General features: G+C 45.5%; 1 protein-coding gene across 3 annotated transcripts in view; it reads left to right on the forward strand.

Annotated features, from left to right (window-relative positions):
• The first annotated feature begins 479 nt into the window (after window positions 1-479).
• Window positions 480-20,784, forward strand: part of IL2RA (interleukin 2 receptor, alpha) — a 53,357-nt gene continuing 33,052 nt past the window's right edge. For 2 of the 3 annotated variants that reach the window (XM_011957059.1, XM_011957060.1), the window contains exon 1: window positions 483-761. In XM_011957059.1, the coding sequence (XP_011812449.1) occupies window positions 698-761 (64 nt within the window). In that variant the 5' untranslated portion in view covers window positions 483-697. Of the gene's footprint in view, window positions 762-20,784 lie in introns of all 3 variants that reach the window. The other variant, XM_011957058.1, reaches the window with a different exon arrangement.

Below are 20,784 nucleotides of genomic sequence, written 5' to 3' on the forward strand. Positions count from 1 at the left end.
TGGTGAAATGATGATGGCTAGTACAGGTTATAAGTCTCAGGGAATTATTTATGAATTCTCGGGACCCATCAGTTCGCTGCATCCGTCTCCGTTATTTGAATATTGGAGGCTGCCTGACCAGAATCTTGGCAGGACTTTGCTCCTTCATCCGGAGTGGTCCCTGCTCACTCCTCAGGACGTTACAGCCCTGGGGGAGGACTCAGCTTACGAAGTGCTGGGTGAGACCACTGCCAAGAAGTGCTTGCTCACCCTACCTTCAACGGCAGGGGAATCTCCCTCTCCTTTTATGGGTGTAGCTGAAGAAAGGATTCATAAATGAAGTTCAATCCTTCTCATCAACCCCAGCCCACACCTCCAGCAATTGAACTTGAAAAAAAAAAACCTGGTTTGAAAAATTACCGCAAACTATATTGTCATCAAAAAAAAAAAAAAAAAAAAAAAAACACTTCCTATATTTGAGATGAGAGAAGAGAGTGCTAGGCAGTTTCCTGGCTGAACACACCAGCCCAATACTTAAAGAGAGCAACTCTTGACTCTGATAGAGACTGGATGGGCCCACAAGGGTGACAGTCCAGGCGGACCAATCTTCCCATCCCACATCCTCCAGCGCGATGCCAAAAAGACGCTGACGGCAACTGGGCCTTCTGCGGAGAAAGACCTCTCTTCACTGTCCCGGCAGGTCCCAAGGGCCAGGAAGATGGATCCATACCTGCTCATGTGGGGACTGCTCACGTTCATCACGGTGCCTGGCTGCCAGGCAGGTAAGGGCCTGTGGGTGCCCCTGGAATTCCAGGAAGGCTGATGGGCATCCCTCTCCCCAGCCACAGAACCAGAGGGAGTCCCCAGGTAGATGGTTCCAAGAAGGGAGTTGAATCTTGGGTCCCACCTCTTGCCCGTGACCCACGGGGACCCCAGTTTATGCCTCAGTGTTCCTTGGTCCGTCAAGAGAGCCTGAAATAGCATTAGGTTCTCCTGTCCTTCTCAGTCCTTGACGATTAATTCTGGGAAGAATGGTGTGGCATGATATTTGGGATACTTGGATGTTAACAGGGCCCTGATGAGCAGGTTCCTCAAGAAATTATCTTTTATTCTGCAATGAATTTCCTTTCTTCTCTGCACTTCCACCCCCCAGCTAAGAAGCTATCAGGAAGCTCTTTAAGTTCAGGTTAATTTGCTGGAGACATCAGTACTCATAAATCAAACACTGGGATAATTTAAGATCTCAGAAAAGTTTGGCTTCAAGGTTGTATTCATTGCTTTTACTGCTTCAGGAAATAATACCTAGGAATTTCCTTACAAGTGCAACTTTACAGAAATTTTTAAAAATATGCATACTCACTTTTAGAACATTACTACTTCTCATAATACTATGTATATACATGATATGTATGTGTATATGTGTTTATATATGCAAATTTTAAATTTCATTCCTTCTTTCAAATAGATTTTCTCAAATTTTTTTTTTTGACACCGTCTCTGTCAGCCAGACTGGAGTGCAGTGGCGCGATATTGGCTTACTGCAACCTTCGCCTCCCAGGCTTAGCGATCCTCCCACCTCAGCCTCCTGAGTAGCTGGGACTATCGGCACAAGCTACCACACCTGGTTAATTTATTTTTTTGTAGAGATGGGATTTTGCCATGTTGCCCAAGCTGGTCTTGAACTCCTGGGCTCAAGAGATCCACCCACCTTGGCCTCCCATAGTGCTGGTATTACAGGCATGAACCACCGTGCCTGGCCAAGACTTTTTTTTAAAAGAAATAAAAAACCACCAGCTTCTACCTCAAACCACTCTTCCTAATTGAGTGTGAATTTTCTAATAATGTCTTCCCTTTGCTTACTCAGGAAGACAGATAAGAAAGTTTATAGTTTTTTTTGAAAGTCTACAATGACAACAAGTAGAATGCTAACTGGCTGCAGAAATAATTTATTAAGAAATGAAACATGATGATGCATTTAAGGAGTCTGCTTGCTTGTTTAGGGGAAGTGGCCAAGTCATGCTGGGCTGTGTGCTGGCCCAGATGTAGGAATGTCTTTAAAGAGGACATTTTATTTACTTATTATATATTTTTCATTTTATTTTTGTTTTTTGAGATGGAATCTCGCTCTGTCGCCCAGGCTGGAGTGCAGTGGCATGATCTCAGCTCACTGCAACCTCCGCCTCATGGGCTCAAGCAATTCTCCTGCCTCGGCCTCCTGAGTAGCTGGGTTTACAGGCATGTGCAACCATGACCAGCTAATTTTTGTATTTTTAGTAGAGATGGGGTTTCACCATGTTGGTCAGGCTGGTCTCAAACTCCTGAGCTTGTGGTCCACCGGCCACAGCCTCCCAAAGTGCTGGGATTACAGGTGTGAGCCACCATGCCTGGCCCATATTTTTTATTTTAATAGGTTTTTGGAGGACAGGTGGTGTTTGGTTACATGAATACATTTTTTAGTGGTGATTTGTGAGATTTGGTGCACCCACCACCAAAGCACGTATGCTGTACCCAATGCATAGTCTCTTATCCCTCACCCACCTCCCACCCTTTCCCCTGAGTCCTCAGAGTCCATTGTGTCGTTCTTATAAAAAGTGTATACTTTTAGGAAGGTTTTCAATGTGATTTCTATGTCCACAGGGTCTTTGCTAACTCAATCCAAGTCAAGAACAGCAAAATCTTGACAATTAATCATGCTCTGCCTCTGGAAGACACATTTCAAGTAAACTCGTGTTATTTCTAGCCATTGGTGACTTATCCAAGGGTCTGAGTGGTCTTGGCAGGAGGAGGGGAAGTAGAGTCCCATAAGGACTCTTTCACACCATTCTCAACATCTATCCATACACCATCTGCCTCTCAACACTATAGGAAATACAAAAATGAGCAAGACATAGCCCTGACACTTAAGCAATTTATAACCAGGTGAGGAGGAGAAAAGCATAGATATAAATACAGCAATACCAGTCAGAGTGTGGTAAGATCTACGGAGCGTGGGGCTATCAGAGAAGGCTTCATGGGGGTGACATGTACAGGGAGCCCCAAGGGACCAGTAAATTTCCATCAATGAGATTCCAGGGAGAGAGGCCCCTATAAGCCAAAACACAGGAGTGCCTTAGGGAGCAGCAGGTGGTCCACTGTGTTCCTGCCCTGGACAGGGAGGGTGGGGATATGGGAAATTCAAACTGGAAAGTTAGGATGAGGTAAAATGAATCATCTAAGGCATTAGGCATTTTTAGTCTCTATATTACTGGGCCCTGGGATGTGGTCAGAAAGAGAATTCTCCTAGTTATAACTTCTTAACTTCACTTAGTAGGCAATAAAGAACTACAAGAAAATTTAAAGCTACCATTTATAAAGTAACTTCTATGTGCCAGATGTGTGTCTTATTATAATCTTCATAGCCACTTTGCAGTATGGATGTCATGAACCCCTAGATGAAGAAGAACCCAAAACTCAGACTGGCACAGGCAGTGACAGTGCCAGGGTTTGAACCTGGTCTCCCTGGATTGTTCTGTTTCTGTTTATTGCAAACAGGGTTAGAGCTTTATGGAGATGAGGTTGGCATAGAGTGGAGAGAGATCAGGTGCACACAGACAGGTTATGAGGCTCTTAAAATTGTCCAATCACGAGGCAAACGAGGACCCAGTGGCCAAAGACAATGACATGGGTCGAGTTTCTGGAATCAACAGGAATTCTCTGGCATCACTTCAGGGTAAGAAACCATCTCATCACAGACTTTTCTTCTCCAAGAGGAACCCTGTCTTCAAACAAATCAGACTTTTTATTCCTCAGGGTGAGAGTTCTCTAATGAAATCAGACTGTCAACAGATGCAATTTCTAGCTGATTCATAAGGGCAGATTTTCATTCTGAAAATTTCCAAAGCCACCATTTAACATGGCAAGGGTTTGTGAGGACGTATTAGTCAACTTGAGTGTTTTTAGTCTCTATATTACTGGGCCCTGGGATGTGGTCAGAAAGAAAATTCTCCTGGTATTACCAATGTGGCACGTTATTGAAGGCACCTTTCTCAGAACTGTGGAAATTCTGAGAGCTTATATGTCCCTTGATCATCTTTCTTTCATTCTAGGAATTCTGTGATCAAATCTTTATCCTCTAGACTCAAAAATAATTCTTTAAAAAAACAGTGCGGAAACCCATTGAGATCATGTGTTTGTGTAATTATCCCTTCTTGTAAAGACAACTGCCCACAATGGAATTTCCCATCTTCGCCTTTGTCAGTCAAACACAAAATGTTTAACCCTTCACATTGAATCTTTCAACTTCTTGAGATCCAGAAGTATTATAGCTACTGTTACTTCATTCATCTTCAAGACATGCCTTGAGGCTGGAAGGGTTTTCCTAAACATTGGGAGCGCTTCATGGGACAGTTGCTACTTTCCTTAAAACAGCATGCCTTAAACAGACAGTTTGATAAATCACCTGTGCATATGCTTCATTTTAGATGTGAGAATTGAAAAAGAAAAAAATTGACTTCACAATTCTGCACCGAAAGAAGGAGTTTCACGAATGCGTCAGTGAGAGGTGCTAATATACAATGGTTGGTGGGCTCTGTAACTCCTCCACCCCACTCCCCTGATAGAGAAGTATTCCTAGACTGGTTTTTGCCTAAAGGCTTGGGTATTCTGAATACATCTTTGTGATTTTTATTTTTTTTTCTTTTCGAGACAGGGTCTCACTCTGTCGCCCAGGCTGGAGTGCAGTGGTGAGATATTGGCTCGCTGCAACCTCTGCCTCCTGGGTTCAAGCGATCCTCCTGCCTCAGCCTCCCCAAGTAGCTGGGATTACAAGCATGTACCACCACGCCTGGCTCATTTTTGTATTTTTAGTAGAGACGGGGTTTGACCAAGTTGGCCAGGCTGGTCTCGAACTCCTGACCTCAGATGATCTACCCGCCTCGGCCTCCCAGAGTGCTGGGATTACAAGCATGAGCCACCACGCCCAGTACTCTTTGTGATTTTTTGTTGGAGTCATTCCTCTGCTAGCTATGGACACCATCAAGGCAGGCAGTCCCTCAATGTGGTGGCTGTTCTGGCTCCTTCCCCACTCCTCTTCTTGTCCAAGGATGAGCAGAAACTTTACAGATAACTAGAGAATTCCCTCAGGAAATGAGGCATGTTGCTTGAGGTCACAGGGAATAGAATTAGCAGGAAGATAAACCTTGCAGGAATCAGAAAGTGGGCCAAAGCACTGAGGAGAGGACACCGGGAGGGCGTGAGTTTTTGACAGATTTTTCTCTGTAAAATGAGGAGGTCACCCAGGGATCTTGAAACTCCCTTCCAGTTCCTTCACTCTATGTCAAGAATTCCAGAAAGGAAATAAAATAAGCTCTGCTTAAAAGGCATTTCCAAGCTGGGGAACTTTGGGATGAACAAGTTTCCCAAATGAAGACATACTGGCAGGGTCATGGTTGACCGACTTTAGTGTGTCAATGCACCAAAGCCTGATGTCTCATTGCGGGTTCTTTCCAGCTCTGAGGAAGTACTGCCCGGCAGCTAGCATGACCCATTGCTTTTGTAATTGCTGCAGCTGCAGGTGTCAAGGCAAAAACTCCACTCACTCAATTCTCAAAATCTATCCAATACCTTTTATGCCCCCTTTCAATACTATAGGAAATGTAAAAACGAGCAAGACATAGTCCTGATCCTTAAGAGAGTCGTAAGCTGGTGAGGAGAAAGGCATGTATATAATCATAGTAGCACAAGTCATATGTGGTAAGATCTACTGAGCGTGGGGCTATCAGAGAAGGCTTCATGAGGGTGACATGGAAAGGGAGCCCCGAGGGACTGGTACATTTCCATCAGTGGGATTCCAGGGACAGAAGCCCCAGGACACAGGGCAGCAGGTGATCCACTGTGCTCCTGCCCTGGACAGGTGGGGGCGGTATCCTCTGCTGTATGTTTGCTTGTGTAGGAATTTTCCCCTCAAACAATGTCCTTGTCTCCCATTGGAGAAGTTTTACATGAGTTGGAACCCGTCTCTCTTCTCTATCCCAGGCTGTTCCCTGAGAGAAGAGAAAGGGAAATCTTTTTTTATTTGGACAGTCTCACTCTGTCGCCCAGGCTAGAGTGCAGTGGTGCAATCTCAGCTCACTGCAACCTTCACCTCCTGGGTTCAAGCGATTCTCCTGCCTCTGTCTCCTGAGTAGCTGGGATTACAGGTGTGCACCACCATGCCTGGCTCATTTTTTGTAATTTTAGTAGAGATGGGGTTTTTGCTATGTTGCATAGGCTGGTCTTGAACTCTGAACCTCAAGTCATCCACCTGTATGGGCCTCCCAAAGTGCTGGGATTATAGGCATGAGCCACTGTGCCCAGCGGAAAAGAGAATCTTAATTTAGTTGATTACTTCTAAAAATGATAAGACCTTCTTCACTGAAAGAGTTCACATAGAAGCTGAACTTGAATCCAGCCCTTTTAAATTTCAGTTCAATATTCCCTGCACATCTGCAATCTATACATAAATTCTCAGTGGTATTCCTTCATCCATCCATTCATGCGTAAGGATTACAGAGATGAAGAAAGTTCCAGCTCTTGTCCTCTTATGCTCACAGTTTAACACGGGAGACAAAACTTCTGCTGAGTGGCTCCCATCCTGAAGTCAGCCAACAGTGTTTGCCGATAACCCCCGCTGAACCCCCACCATGTTCTCAAGTAACTCACTCATTTAGGGGAAAACAATAACATAATTATCTCTAGAAATTTTAGGTATTTTCCACTCTGAGATTACTCCAGTTTTTGACTGATCTCAAGGCGACTCTGGGTTTTGCTTCTGTCAAAAAGAAACACAGTTCCCATTGGGAAATATGTGGAAAGTAATTGTTCAAAACGCCAGCTGTACGTTAGTGTGAATCCAGGATGCTTTAAAAAGTGATGTCTGAGACTAATTAAGATGAATTAAGTGGACTCTCTGGGGAACAGAACTGACCATCACAATACCTTCTCTTCAGTTCCTTGAATACTTCCAAATTGCACTTAGGATTGAAACTCACCAAATTAGAGAGATGGAATAATGATTTTCAGGTTGGTCTGATTCACTAGGAACAGGTGTGCTCAAGCAGTACTTCTCAACCTTTAATGTATTCAGAAATCATTCAGGGATCTTGTCATGGAGCAAATTCTGACTCAGGAGGTTAGGGGTTAGCGCCTAAGATTCTGGTGTAAACAGATTTCACAGGAGGCCTATATTGTTGGTGCATTTTGAGTAACCCCATTTTGAGTAACAAGGCTATCATGTCAGAGAAGAAATATGCATTGCTTCTACCCACACAGAACTTGCGAGTGAAACGAGAAAATAGGCTGAGCATGATAGCTCACGCCTGTAATCCCCGCACTTTGGGAGACCAAGGCAGGAGGATCACGTGAGCCCAGGAGTTTGAAACCAGCCTGAGCAACATAGTGAGACTCTGTCTCTTAAAAAAAAATCAGAAAAAGGGAAAACCAACCTGGGAAAGATCAAATATTGCAAAGAATGTCATAAATGATCAGAATAGGGAGAGTAACATGCTACCTGGAGAACTAGAAAAAAAATTCTCAGAGAAAGTGGCCCTGGGACCTCCTGGCTCTGAATGGTGGTTCTGAATATCAGGAGAGGGCTGGAGGATGGTATTTTCTAGTGATGTTGCTGGAGTCATATACATGGACCATGTTCCATCAGTAGTGAGCTGACCAATTAGAGAGATGAGGCGTTTGCCAGGACAACTACATAGTGAGCCATATTTCAACATACATGCAGTTTTGGGTGTGTGTGCCAAGCAAAAGGAGTCTCAGATTCTCGGACAAAAATGAATACTTTTGGTCAGACAGACAGCATGTGAGTACTTCTCACTCAACTTCAACCCTGCAGTGTCTACAGGTGTCATTGGTCCCCAGTAGATGTCCTTGGTGCAGTGGGTCACTGATCACTTATTGCCAGCACCACATGACCCTGGACGGCAGCCAAAGAGTTCCTGGGTCTTGTTTCCCTACCTCCACATTTTTTCCCTGACCCAGCCTGAGCCACGTGCACACCACAAGGCTGGAGTCCCAGGGGTTTTGTCCTGATAGCCCATTCTCCCACTCCCACACCTAACCAGTTCCCCAGGGGTTTTTGACCAGCAGCTCTGCCTGCAGCCCTCCACCCAGATCCTGCTTACAGGAGGGGTTCAGGTGGTGGGAAACTCCAAGGCAACAAAGTGTAGGTGTTATGGGTGGAGTTGACCAGAAGGTCACTGTGCTGGGAGGAAGCGGAACGGGAGGAAGGAAGGGGCAAGATACGGATCAGGAGTATTCACATCCTGTGCCAGCGGAGGGGCCTGCCCCATGGCAGAAGGTGTGGCCGGACGAGCTCGCTGGCCCATGTCCCCCTGTTTCCCAGGCTTTTTCGTCCCACGCTGTATGCAGTGCAAGAACAAGCTGATGCAACTGGACTAGCAGCAATTGAGTCCGTTTTTTCCCAAAAGGAGGAGAAAAAGCAGTGTTTTAAAAGAATGAAAAGGAGGCTGCAGCCGGGCACAGGGGCTCATTCCTGTAATCCCAGTACTTTGAGGGGCCAAGAGGGGAGGATCCCTTGAGCCCAGGAGTTCGAGACCAGCCTGGGCAACATAGTGAGACCCCCCCCACCTCTATTTTTCAAAATGATAATTAATTTTAAATAAGGAAGTTGTATTGAAGCCATTGGTTTCTTTATTCTAAAGAGCGTGGAAAATAGGACAGTCTCCAACAGGCCCTGATTTCCTTTGGTAACAAAGTGAGCAAAGCTGTAGACCAGGAAACAGATGGCTAGTTCAGGCCGGCCATGCACCAACTCTGATACTGAGAGCTATGTTTCTTTTTGGGCTTATTTGCTTCAAGCTTTGTTCCAGAAACCATTTGAACACTAGCTAGAAGCATGACAGTGAATACCCATTGCCTAAATGTTATCCTTCAGGTATTACGTTCAGACACAGTATTACTTCAGTTAATTCCCAAAATAAAGTAGGTCATATGATTATCTCCGTTTTATTTTATGCCTGGCGAACTGAGGCTCACAGTGGTTAAATGGGTTGCCCAATGTAGCCCAACAAGGAATGGGCTAGGATTGGAACCAGGCGGTCTCATTCCAGAACCTGCCTTTTTTCCTCCTGCCTAAACTGCTGCTAAAGGTCAAAGACGAAGGTGCCATGTGAGCAGGGAAGTTATTTTTGGTTTTTACAAAGCTGAAGTAATACGCTATGAATAATGCCCACTGCTCCTTCAGCCCCAGGTACATTCAGTGAGGCGGTACCCACAGAGCTGTGTGGCACTCCTCAACCTGCTGGAGCAGCCGGCCTCCTGCAGGATGGCTTAAGGCCCATCTGGTCCTTGGGGTCTGGGTTCTCTGGGTTCTGATGTTCCCTGCAGCCCTCCTTCTACCCCCAGAGCAGCTTGGGGCATCTTTGGAGAAAGCGGCACTGTCGCACCTGCCCCAGCAGCCACAAAACAGAGGAAATTCTGAGCACCTCCGGGCGTGAGTCACCACACCACATTCAGGAATTGCCACCTCTGCCCACAGAATCACCCACTCTTTTCTGTTTGGGACCAAAATAGATACCTCCTTCAGAAGCTTCTGCTTTCTGTACTCTCAGCAATAAAAAAACAGGCCGGGCACGGTGGCTCTAGCCTGTAATCCCAGCACTTTGGGAGGCCGAGACGGGCGGATCACAAGGTCAGGAGATCGAGACCATCCTGGCTAATACGGTGAAACCCCGTCTCTACTAAAAAATACAAAAAACTAGCCGGGCGAGGTGGCGGGCGCCTGTAGTCCCAGCTACTCAGGAGGCTGAGGCGGGAGAATGGCATAAACCCGGGAGGTGGAGCCAAAGGCAAGGATAGGTGTGTGCCTCTGAGGCGTGAGGGGGGCGCGTTTTCTCCCTTGGGAAGGTTTTCAGAGAGAAGTTGTTGCTACAGCAGTGGGAGCACCCGATGGGTGGCGGGTACAGGAGGAAGAGGGAGAATCAGGGCGATCGGAAACAACCTCTTGTGTGGCAGGATTGCTGGCTACTGGTTTGCTCATTCCTTTGTTCATTCATTAATTCAGCAAATGTTCACTGAGGAACTGCTATGTGTCAGGCACAGGTTTGAGACACGGAGATGAATAAGAGCCCATCCTTGACTTCTGCACAGACAATTATGACCCAGGCTAAGTGCTGAGATACAAGTTCAAAGGAGCCGATGGAACACGCAGATCGATGTTCATTACTGCTGCAAAACCCAGCACAGCTCACATCAGGGACTGCCTCATTCACGTCATGTTAGATGTGACAGAGAGGACAGCAGAGAGCACTGTTTTGTCATCAACTACTAAAATTATTAAAACCAAACACCACTAATTTTGAACTTCAGGTAGACAGAGGATGTGGCGTTTTCCTTTGCTCAAGAAATTCCTTTACAGAGAAAATGGGAACATTTCAAGTGAGAGCATTTCAATTCCTTTAATAACAACCTGTTTGCCACTCCACATTGCCCAAGTATTCTAGAAGCGCCTTTCTCATAGACAGCTCTGACCAACTGCCCCACGCACATGCATGTGAACTGTTCCCCAATCTTAAAAGTCTGTGACCCCTCTAAGGAAGGGAGGAAGAAAGGAATCATATTAGTCCTGTTTACATTATTATATACTTTGTAGCAAAGCAGCAATGTTTCTTTAAAAAATTATATATATATATATAGCTGGGCATGATGGCTCACGTCTGTAATCCCAGCACTTTGGGAGGCTGAGGCTGGTGGATCACCTGAGGTCAGGAGTTCAAGACTAGCCTGGCCAACATGGTGAAACCCTGTCTCTACTAAAAATACAAAAGTTAGCCGGGTATAGTGCTGCATGCCTGTAATCCCAGCTACTTGGGAGGCTGAGGCAGGAGCATCCTTTGAACCTGGAGGCGGAGGTTGCAGTGAGCAGAGATGGAGCCACTGCACTCCAGCCTGGGTGACAGAGTGAAACTCCGTCTCAAAAAAAAAAAAAAAAAGAAAAAGAAAAGAAATATGTATGTGTGTGTGTTTTCTCCTCATGAAATGAGCCACTTGAAGCAAATTGGCCCATCTTTTCAGAGAACGATCAGTTTATTATGTTACCAAGTAAAGGGCAAAGGAATCATTTCTAAAAGTTTCGTTTGAAGTCCCCGGCATTTAAGTTGACGTCAGCCTCTTCCTGCCCCGGCGCCCTGAGAGTTTCCCGGGAGTTTTGGGGATGACACCCAGCTGCATGCGTGACATCTTGCTGGCTGGGGGCAGGCCTGGTGGCTTCCCCGACGATGAAACCAGGCAGAGCCTGCAACCCAGCTGAGCACCGGTGTGGTCTCTGCTTCCGGTCCTTGTGGTGGCACCTCTGTTTAAAGCCTGATTTAGAACAAAAAGAACTTCTGTAAAGGAGAAAACTCCTTATTTTAAATGGAAAGCAAAACAAACAATTACAAAAAAAAAAGTTGGAGGGGGGTTTCAGAATAAAAGGGCCGTTTCTCCAGACATGTCGCTGATGCCCAGGTGGCGCTGAGACCACACGGTGAGCCTTTCAGCTGAAGATGTTGATCCCTGGTTTACTGCACTTCGGGCTTTCACTACCTTTCACCCACCGGACCTTCAGTTTCACTTTCCCTCTCCCAGCGTCTCTCAAGCTCTGCTTCTCTGGCCTCATTTTCAATCCAGTGCGAGAGGATCTGTAGCCAGGGCACTGGTCCTCCTCCTCCTCGTCCTGCACTGGGATCCCAGCTCTGAGCACTCCCAGGCCAGACAGGCCTTGCTGTGTGCTCTGCTTCTCTGATCTCACAGATTCCTCACAACTGCCCTAGGAGATGGGGACTGTTAGCCCCGTTCCCCCTTACCCCGATTTTTTGAGACAGAGTCTCACTCTGTTGCCAGGGCTGGAGTGCAGTGGCATGATCTCGGCTCACTGCAACTTCTGCCTCCTGGGTTCAAGAGATCCTCATGCCTCAGCCTCCCAAGTAGCTGGGATTACAGGTGCCCGCCACCATGCCTGACTAATGTTTGTATTTTTAGTAGAGACAGGGTTTCACCATGTTGGCCAGGCTGGTCTCAAACTCCTGACCTCAAGTGATCCACCAGTCTCAGCCTCCCAAAGTGCAGGGATTACAGGCTTGAGCCACCATGCCCTGCTACTATTTCCGTTTTACAGATGAGAAAACTGAGACCACGAGGCAGTAATTCACTCACCCAAGAAAGCAAAGAGCCAGTAGATCTGAGCAGAACCCATGCATTCAGGCCTGACATAGGAAGCAAGCTGTCAGCAGGCACTGTTAATCTCCTGGGCTTCCCAGGCAGGCCCTGAAGCTCTGGTTTTCAGCCACCCTGTTATTCATCCCCGAGTTGATCTCCCCTGAAAGCACCTGTCATGATGCCCTTTCCGCTGCAAGAGCTCCAGTCATTCCCATTGCCTCAGGGGCACTTTGCCACCTCCTCTGCCTGGCACACAACACGCTCTCCCACCAAGACTGTTCCCTCAGCACATAGCACATCTTGGCCAGTAGGTCTCCTCCTGTCTTTCAGAGGGAACCACCTCATTTGTGATTTCAAAGCTGGACTCCCGGGAACACCCTCTTCCCTTTCTGGAATAATCTTCCCTGTCTTGTCTGCCTACTAGAATTTTTCCCAACCGGAAAAGCATCTTGAGAGAATGGAAAAGTCTTATGAATTTGAAAAGTTGACAGGCCTTGAATTCAAATCCTAGCTTGAACTTGCGAATTTCTACTTTCCTTTATGAAAACCTCCATTCTGTGCAGGCACTAGCAAGGTGGTAGGAGTGAGATGGATACAGTAGGGTGAGTGCCGCATAAAGAAAAGGGAGCAAAGTCTGGGACTGCAGAGAAATGCCACGAAGCACAGACAGGGGAAGGGTCCCGGAGGCTTTCTAGAGAAAGATGGCAGCCAAGGGGAGATCTTCAGAGAAAGCAGGAGTCGAGAAGGCGGAAATGCATTAGGAAGTGTGGCATGAGCATGATGGTTAATTTTAATGTGTCAACTTGCCTGGGCTAAGGATGCCCAGAGAGCTGGCTAAACATTCTCCCTGGGTGTGTCTGTGAGGGTATTTCCAGGAGACACTAGCGTTTGAATTGAATAGACTGGGTAAATTTCTTGTTGGTAGACTGAGTAAAGAAAAATCACCCTCACCAGTGTGGTAGGGATCATCCAACCATAAAGGACCAGAATAGAACAAGAAAGCAGAGAAAGGTTGCATTGTCTCTGTTCAAGTTGGGACATGTGTCTTCTGCTCTTGGACACTGGCACTCCTGGTTCTCCAGCTTTTGGACTCTGGGACTTACAGCAGGACCCCTCTGGTCCTCAGGCCTTCAGTCTTAGACTGAGCCACACCACCAGCTTTCCCAGTTATCCAGCTGCAGCTGGCATCTCGTGGGACTTCACAGCCTCCATAATTGAGTGAGCCAATTCCCGTAGAAATAGTCTCTTATTTTTCTGCATATATCCTATTGGTTCTGTCTCTCTGGGGAACCCTGAATAATACAATGACCAAAGCCCAAGACAAAACACGTGGTGAGCTCCAAGAGCCACACAGAGTCCCGCAAGGCGGGAGAGCTCAGACACATGGTGGAAGCAGAGATTTTGAAGCTGGGCATGAGCTGTGTCTTGCGGCCTCACCATGTCACTGGGGTTACACTGTGTCCTGGAAGGAACAGAACATTCCAGAGGGGTCTCAGTCAGGGCGTTGTACTTTGGAGAGACAGCACTGGGTTTATGTGAAGAATGAAGGAAGAAGAGAAAGCACTGGGTCTATGTAAAGAATGAAAGGAAGCAGAAAGGCAAGCCCGTAGGGCATTGAGTAACCTCCATAAAAGTCCATGAGGGCAGGTTTTTTTTTTTTTTTTTTTTGAGGCGGAGTCTCGCTCTGTCGCCCGGGCTAGAGTGCAGTGGCCGGATCTCAGCTCACCGCAAGCTCCGCCTCCCGGGTTCGCGCCATTCTTCTGCCTCAGCCTCCCGGGTAGCTGGGACTATAGGCGCCGCTACCTCGCCCGGCTAGTTTTTTGTAGTTTTTAGTAGAGACGGGGTTTCACCGTGTTAGCCAGGATGGTCTTGATCTCCTGACCTCGTGATCCGCCCGTCTCGGCCTCCCAAAGTGCTGGGATTACAGGCTTGAGCCACCGCGCCCGGCGAGGGCAGGTTTTTAACCTCGGTGGGCCTCAGCTTCTGTTCGTATGAAATGGGAGTAACACAGACCCTGCTGGGTGCTGGAAGGCTACATAAGCTAGCCTGCCTAGAGTGACCAGAGCACAGTAGCTGCTCACTAAATGTGACTTGCTGGACTTGTAGACTGCATGGCCAAAGGCCCTTCCCTTGGACCTTTCCATGTGGATGCCTCACAAGCTGCTCAGTCTACACATCCAGAACTGTCCTTCCTCCCCGGAACCTACTCTTTCTCCTCTCCTTGCTATTTCAATGAATGGCACCCCATCCTCCCCATTGCCCAGGAAATCTGGGCAAAATTCTTGTTTCTTCCTGTCTGTCCTCCATGCACCTAATCCAGCCTCAATTTTTGGCAATTCCAACTTCTAAAATCTCTTAACACCAGCAACCCCTCTTCTTGCTTACTCATCACCATCCATCCCAGGATTCCCATGACAGCCTTCCTGTGATGCAAGACAGACACATGACAAGAGCCGTTGAGGGTCAGGGCCACAGGAGCAGGATGCAGCCAGCACATGAGGGAGGGCAGGCTGGAGGACAGGTGGACACTCGTGCGTAAGAGCACACGCTTGTCAGGCTGCCTGGGTCCGAGTCCTAGCTCCACCACTGAGGGGCTGTGTGGCTCTGGGCAAGTCCCTGTGCCTCTCTGTGCCTTAGTTCCTGCCTCTATAGAATGGAGATGAGAAGAACACATTATCTCATAATTAATTATTGCATAAGTATTAATTTTGATTATATTGACTATTATACTCTATTAGTGTATGATGTCTTTTATTTATTATATATCTTTTATCATGTAATATACTAATTATATTGAGTACACTATAGTATTTTATATAACATATCTTAATTGTTTATTATATATCTGTATAGTTATAATTTTATTATCATATAAGATAATTTCATAAGATGGTATTTTATATATTTCATTTATGATATATTTATATTTATATACTTTATTATATTTGAATTGTGATGTCTAGTAAAATAATAGGTATGTTAATTATCCTTCATATTCATAATAAGCTCCTTCATTGGTGTCAGGGAAGCCAAGAACATTTCTGTGTGTGAGCTCTGCTGTGTGCTCGGCATGCAGTGTGTTGCATCTCAGCTGACGTGATTGCCGTTCTTGGTGGCCCGGAGGCACAGGGTGCAGGATGCAGGGTGCATGCTACGGGCAGTAAGAGCTTTGGAGCGGGCTGACTCCTGAGCCTTCCTCTGGTGCTGTGGCTTCTGAGGCCCCCGGGTGACAACCAGCCTTTGCCATCCTAGTGTTTTCCTCTTGTTCATCCTGCCTTCTGAGTGTGGAACAGGCCACGCTCCTGACACCACCAGCATCAGGTGCTGTGCACGTGGTATGAGGTCGGGATGGAATGCTGTTGGCACGGCGATTGTTCCTTGGGCTAGCTGTGTCCACGTAGTCTGATTAACCCCTTCTGCACATCGGCAAGGGTTCAGCCCCTCCTCAGGGCTAGGGCATGCACAGGACATGCAGGGATTTGAGAGTCCTTGGACAATGCATACATGTTCTCCATGCAAGCATGCAGAGAGATGGAGAAGGTCTTTGTCCCTTTCAGTCCTAACATTCTGTGGCTTAATAACTACTTGTCCTACACCCGAGTAAAAAGCAGGATCTCAGCACTGTGATGAGGAAGCCTTTGAACCTTCCAATAGGACATAGGATCCCCGCCTGCATCTTAAGTTCCCATGTCCTTAGGAAACGTGGCCACCTTGGAATTCAGCTCTCCAAGAAGCCCAGTGTGAATGCCCATTGCAGGAGCATCTGAGCTCAGCCCCAGTAACCCTAGGTATCTGTTGAAAAGAACAGAACCCACCTACTGAAACTATCAGAGATCAAATGTTGTGTGTTGACTAAGAATTTGTGTTAAGGCAGGAATAGTTGAGCACCAATACTTTAAAGGAACTCTGAAGAAATGCAAGCCTGTGCTCTAAGCATGGCTGCAGGAGAGGGCCGGGTCAGCAGACAGGCATTTTGACCCACCCACAGCTGAATACAAAGACTGAACTCAGCAAAAGCCTTGAGGTTGCATTTATGTGTCTGAGGCCAGTCCCTGGAGCACAGGCATGGGCTTTTGGTACCATGTAACTTACAACTTTAACCTCTCTGTTCTATGCTGTCCACCCCACCAATCCCACAGTGCCTGAAATGTCATTGTCTTCCCCAATGTCTGGGGTAGCATCTGTGAACACACGGATTTGATACTTTCATGATGCTATTTGCCTCTACTGAATCCTTCTTAAGCAAAATCACAGTAGATTAGCAGATCGTGTTAGTATCTGAAGGCCCCAAGACCCCAGAACCTCAATCAGTGCTCCCCACTTCCCATGATTTTCTCTCAAATGTGTTTTCTCCCAAATGTGTTTCCACATTTGGATTGTCATTCCCTGTGAAAAGGCATGATCCCTGTCAACAACACACAGTATACGCAATGTGTGTCTTGTGTAAAACTGAGTGTGAATTCTTGAGAGCAGGAAGGAAAAGGGGTACAACAGGCCCCCTGGGAGATGAGTGAGGAGCAGGGCAGAGTGAGCCTGGCTGCTGGGAATCCCTGACCAGAACTCTGGGTTCTGGACATGTGGGCTTGGCCTGCCTGACACAATTAGGATTTGTGTCAACAGGACTGGCCTTCACCTGACACCAACTGGGCTGCGGTTCCCAGGAGAAACACTTAGCATTATGACTTCAGAGGTTGCCATCATTTTTGATGACTTCTTCTTTTTCCTTCGTTTCTGTTTCCTCCTTAAGTTTCTACCTGTAAGTAAGTTATACTTACTTATTCTGTCTTTCTTTACAATCTCAGGGGAAATTCCGTTGAGTTGAAAATTTCCTCAGCTCCTCGCTCCAGTTTCTCAGAAGAGTCTCTCTCCTTGCAGAAAAGACTGTGGGTGGGAGTCACCGATTTAGCATATTTCTACTAAAAATATGACTCCATCCCAAGAAATTGGTTTTAAAGATTTGAGGAAAAACTGTTTTTAGATTTCAGAGAAAGAAAAAGAGTCTGTTTCTACTTCCCCCTTTTAAATCTGATAACTTTTATTTTAATCAGGTTGACATTCTGTGGTGAGCTTGTGGTTAACTCTTTCATGCCCGGAAACCTGTTGTCGACCGAGAAGACTCCCAGGATTAGAAAATAACCAGCGCCCAACGTTTCATTTGCGGAAGCATTTGAGGTCCCAAAATGTGATGGTTTAGCGGCAGCTGCTTGTAGGGGTATTTTTGGTTCCCTGCTTCTTTTTGCCCTTCTAAGTAAAGAGAAAATAACTAGATCGCTCCACCCCACCACCCAATCGTTGTGTTGTTGTTGTTTAACAAGTGTTGAGTAAGGCGCAGTCGTTCTCCAAAAGGGTCTTACCCTGTGAGTTACTCATTTTAGGGTTGTGGAAATGGACTATTTGACCCAGTCAACCAGGCCTCCGAAACTGTGGGTCAGATAACAAATAACTACAGTGCTTCTGTGCTAATTACTACAGAGATGTGCCCAAGTGCCTGGAGATCTCCTTGAAGCAAAGGTCTCCTCCTTGAAGCACACGGCCTTCTTCTCCTTTCCCCAGGGAATTAGGCAACTTTTCTTTGATGACAGCAACTTCCTTAAATCCCCCAAGCCCTGAAACAGGCACTTTACTTCTCCCACATTTCCTTCAACATTTGTGCTTGCTGAATGAAACAAGGAAGGGGAATGTTTGTTTGAGTGAACCAATCAATGGGTAACAGCACCAATGCTAATGCAAACACACTCAAGTACCCATTCAGAACCTACCATGGTCCAAGGTTTGTGCTCTGCTCTTGGGTGCTGATCCAGCCAAAAGAATGGGTGGAGAGGGAGTGGTAGGTGAAGTCCCAATACCACCACTTATATTTTGGACTCTCTTATTTTTCCTCTGGTCACATGCATACATAAATTTTATATCTCTGTAATTATGCCATTTAAAAATCCTCCTACTAAGGTAGAAGGTGGGACTCAACTCCGGAGGCAGGGCTCAGACACCAGACCAAACTGAGGACTAGCAAAAACAGGATTGGGGCAGAAGCAGCTTTCCATAAGAACACCCATGAGTGTGCCATGTCAGTTTACCATTGCCATGGGGCAGAAGAAGCTTTCCATAAGAACACCCATGAGTGTGCCATGTCAGTTTACCATTGCCATGGGGCAGAAGCAGCTTTCCATAAGAACACCCATGAGTGTGCCATGTCAGTTTACCATTGCCATGGCAACACCCAGGCATTCCTGCTGCTTTCCATAGCACTGACCGGATGACCCAAAAGTTACTACCCCTTCCCTAGAAATTTCTGCACAAACTGCCCCTTAAACTGCATGTAATTAAAAGCAGATATAAATATGAATGCAGAACTGCCCTGACCTACCACTCTGCCTATGTGGTTGCCCTGCTCTGCAGAAGCAGTCACGGAGCTGTAGCACAGCAGGAACTATAACATCGCCACTTCAATAAAGCTATTTTCTTTCATTCTACCACTGGCTTGCCCCTGAATTCCTTCTTGGGCAAAGCCAAGGACCCTTGCGGGCTAAGCCCCACCCTGGGGCTCGCTTGTCCTGCATCACTACCACCTTCTCTAGGAAGACGCTCTAGGCTTAATCATTGTATTGAATTCAGCTGCTGAGGACTGAGAGGTGATTTGGATGATTGACTTAATAAATAAAATTGGGAGTTAGACTTTCCGGCTGTGGACTTGCCACTGAGGTGGGGGAGATGGGGGTTTCTTTCTCTGATAAATTTCCACATCTACAGACAAAAGGAAAAGACCCTGAACTAATCACTTCCTTTGGAAGCAGCTTTGGTAAAGAATCAACATTTGGGAGGTTGGCAAGAAGAACCTATTTCTTCTATAAATATTTAAAAATTATTAAAATTTCAAACAATACAGAAAAACATGAAGATTAATATAACCATCATGTGCCTACCATCAGGATTCAGTAAATGTTTACAGTTTACTTTGGTTATTTCATGTCCTTTTTGTTTATTTTAAATACATGCTCTTGTCATGCATGATGGCTCATGCCTGTAATCCCAACACTTTGGGAGGCTGAGGCAGGTAGATCACCTGATGTCAGGAGTTCAAGACCAGCCTGGTCAACATAGTGAAACCCCATCTCTATCAAAAATACAAAAAATTAGCCTGACATGGTGCAGACACCTGTAATCCCAGTTTCTCAGGGGGCTGAGGCAGGAGAATCACTTGAACCTGGGAGGCAGAGGTTGCAGTGAGCCCAGATCTCGCCATTGCACTTCAGCCTGGGTGACAGAGAAAGACTCTATCTCGAAAAACAAAACAAACACAAACACAAACAAATAAATACATGCTATGGATATAGTGGAGCTCCCTCTCTGTCCAACCCAATCCCATTCTTCCCCTCCAGTAATTGCTCTCTTGAACCTGGGTTGTATCTCCTGATGCAATATACACTACTGGTTTGTTTTTTATTTTATACATAAATGCCTAATATACTGTTTCTTTTTGCAACTTTGCTTTTTTCACTCAACACTGTTTTTGAGATTCATTCTTGATGTTTATTCTTTTTAACAACTGTACATTATTACACTGTATAATAATACAGTTATTGCTAATGCTGAGTTTATTAATCTAACCTTCTTTTGATGGACAGTTAGATTGTGTCTGCTTTTCCCCTATTACAAGCAATGCTCTGATAAACAGCCTTGAATGTGTGCACATATGCAAGAATTTCTCTAGGAATATACCTAGAAGTGAAATCACTGATCCTAGAATATGGACAGCTTCAATTTTACTGCTATATTTAAAATTTTCTCCTTGAAATTGCTATGCTAATTTATAATCCTCATCAGCAATTTATAAAATTTCCTGAATTCCTCACATATTCCTCATCATCACTTACCACTGGGAAATTTTAACATTTTTTTGCCAATCTGATAATATAAAATAAAGTCTCATTACTATCTTAAGTTTCAGTGATACCTGGTGATATTGGGCATGCTTTCATATGTTTTTTTGTCATCTCTGTGGCCTCCTTGTTCATATCCTTTGTCCCTATTTTTATTGGGTTGTTGGCTTTTTACTTATCGATTTGTAAGTCTTCCTTATGTATTATGGATACTAAGTCTTTGGATAATTATAGATTCTTGGATTTTCTAGGTAGATATTATTATTTATAAATGACAATTTTTTTTTCTTATCCACTTCTTATTCCTCTGTTTTCTTTTGCTTGTTCCATTGCATTAGCTGGGGTGTTCAATACAGTATAGAATAAAAGCAGGAATTGTATATGTTTCCACCATTAAATAGAAAGCTTTTAAGGTATCAGGTACATGTCATTGTCTGTAAGATTTCAGTGTCTACCATCTATTGGCTAAAGAAGTTTCCTTCTATTTCTACTATCTTAAAAGTTTTTTTTCTTTTAATCGATAATGGATATTCTTTTCATCATCATTAGATGCTCTTCTTCTTCTATTAAAATGATCGTGTAGGTTTTCTCCCTTTATACCATAAAAGTACATTGAGAGATTTTCCAACGTTAAACCATTCACTATTGCTGGGATAAATTCTGACTGATCAGAATTTTTTTTTCTTTTCTTTTTTTTTTTTTTGAGACGGAGTCTCGCTCTGTCGCCCAAACTGGAGTGCAGTGG

This window comes from Colobus angolensis, unplaced genomic scaffold (assembly GCF_000951035.1).
Source record: "Colobus angolensis palliatus isolate OR3802 unplaced genomic scaffold, Cang.pa_1.0 Scaffold432, whole genome shotgun sequence".
NCBI lineage: Eukaryota > Metazoa > Chordata > Mammalia > Primates > Cercopithecidae > Colobus > Colobus angolensis.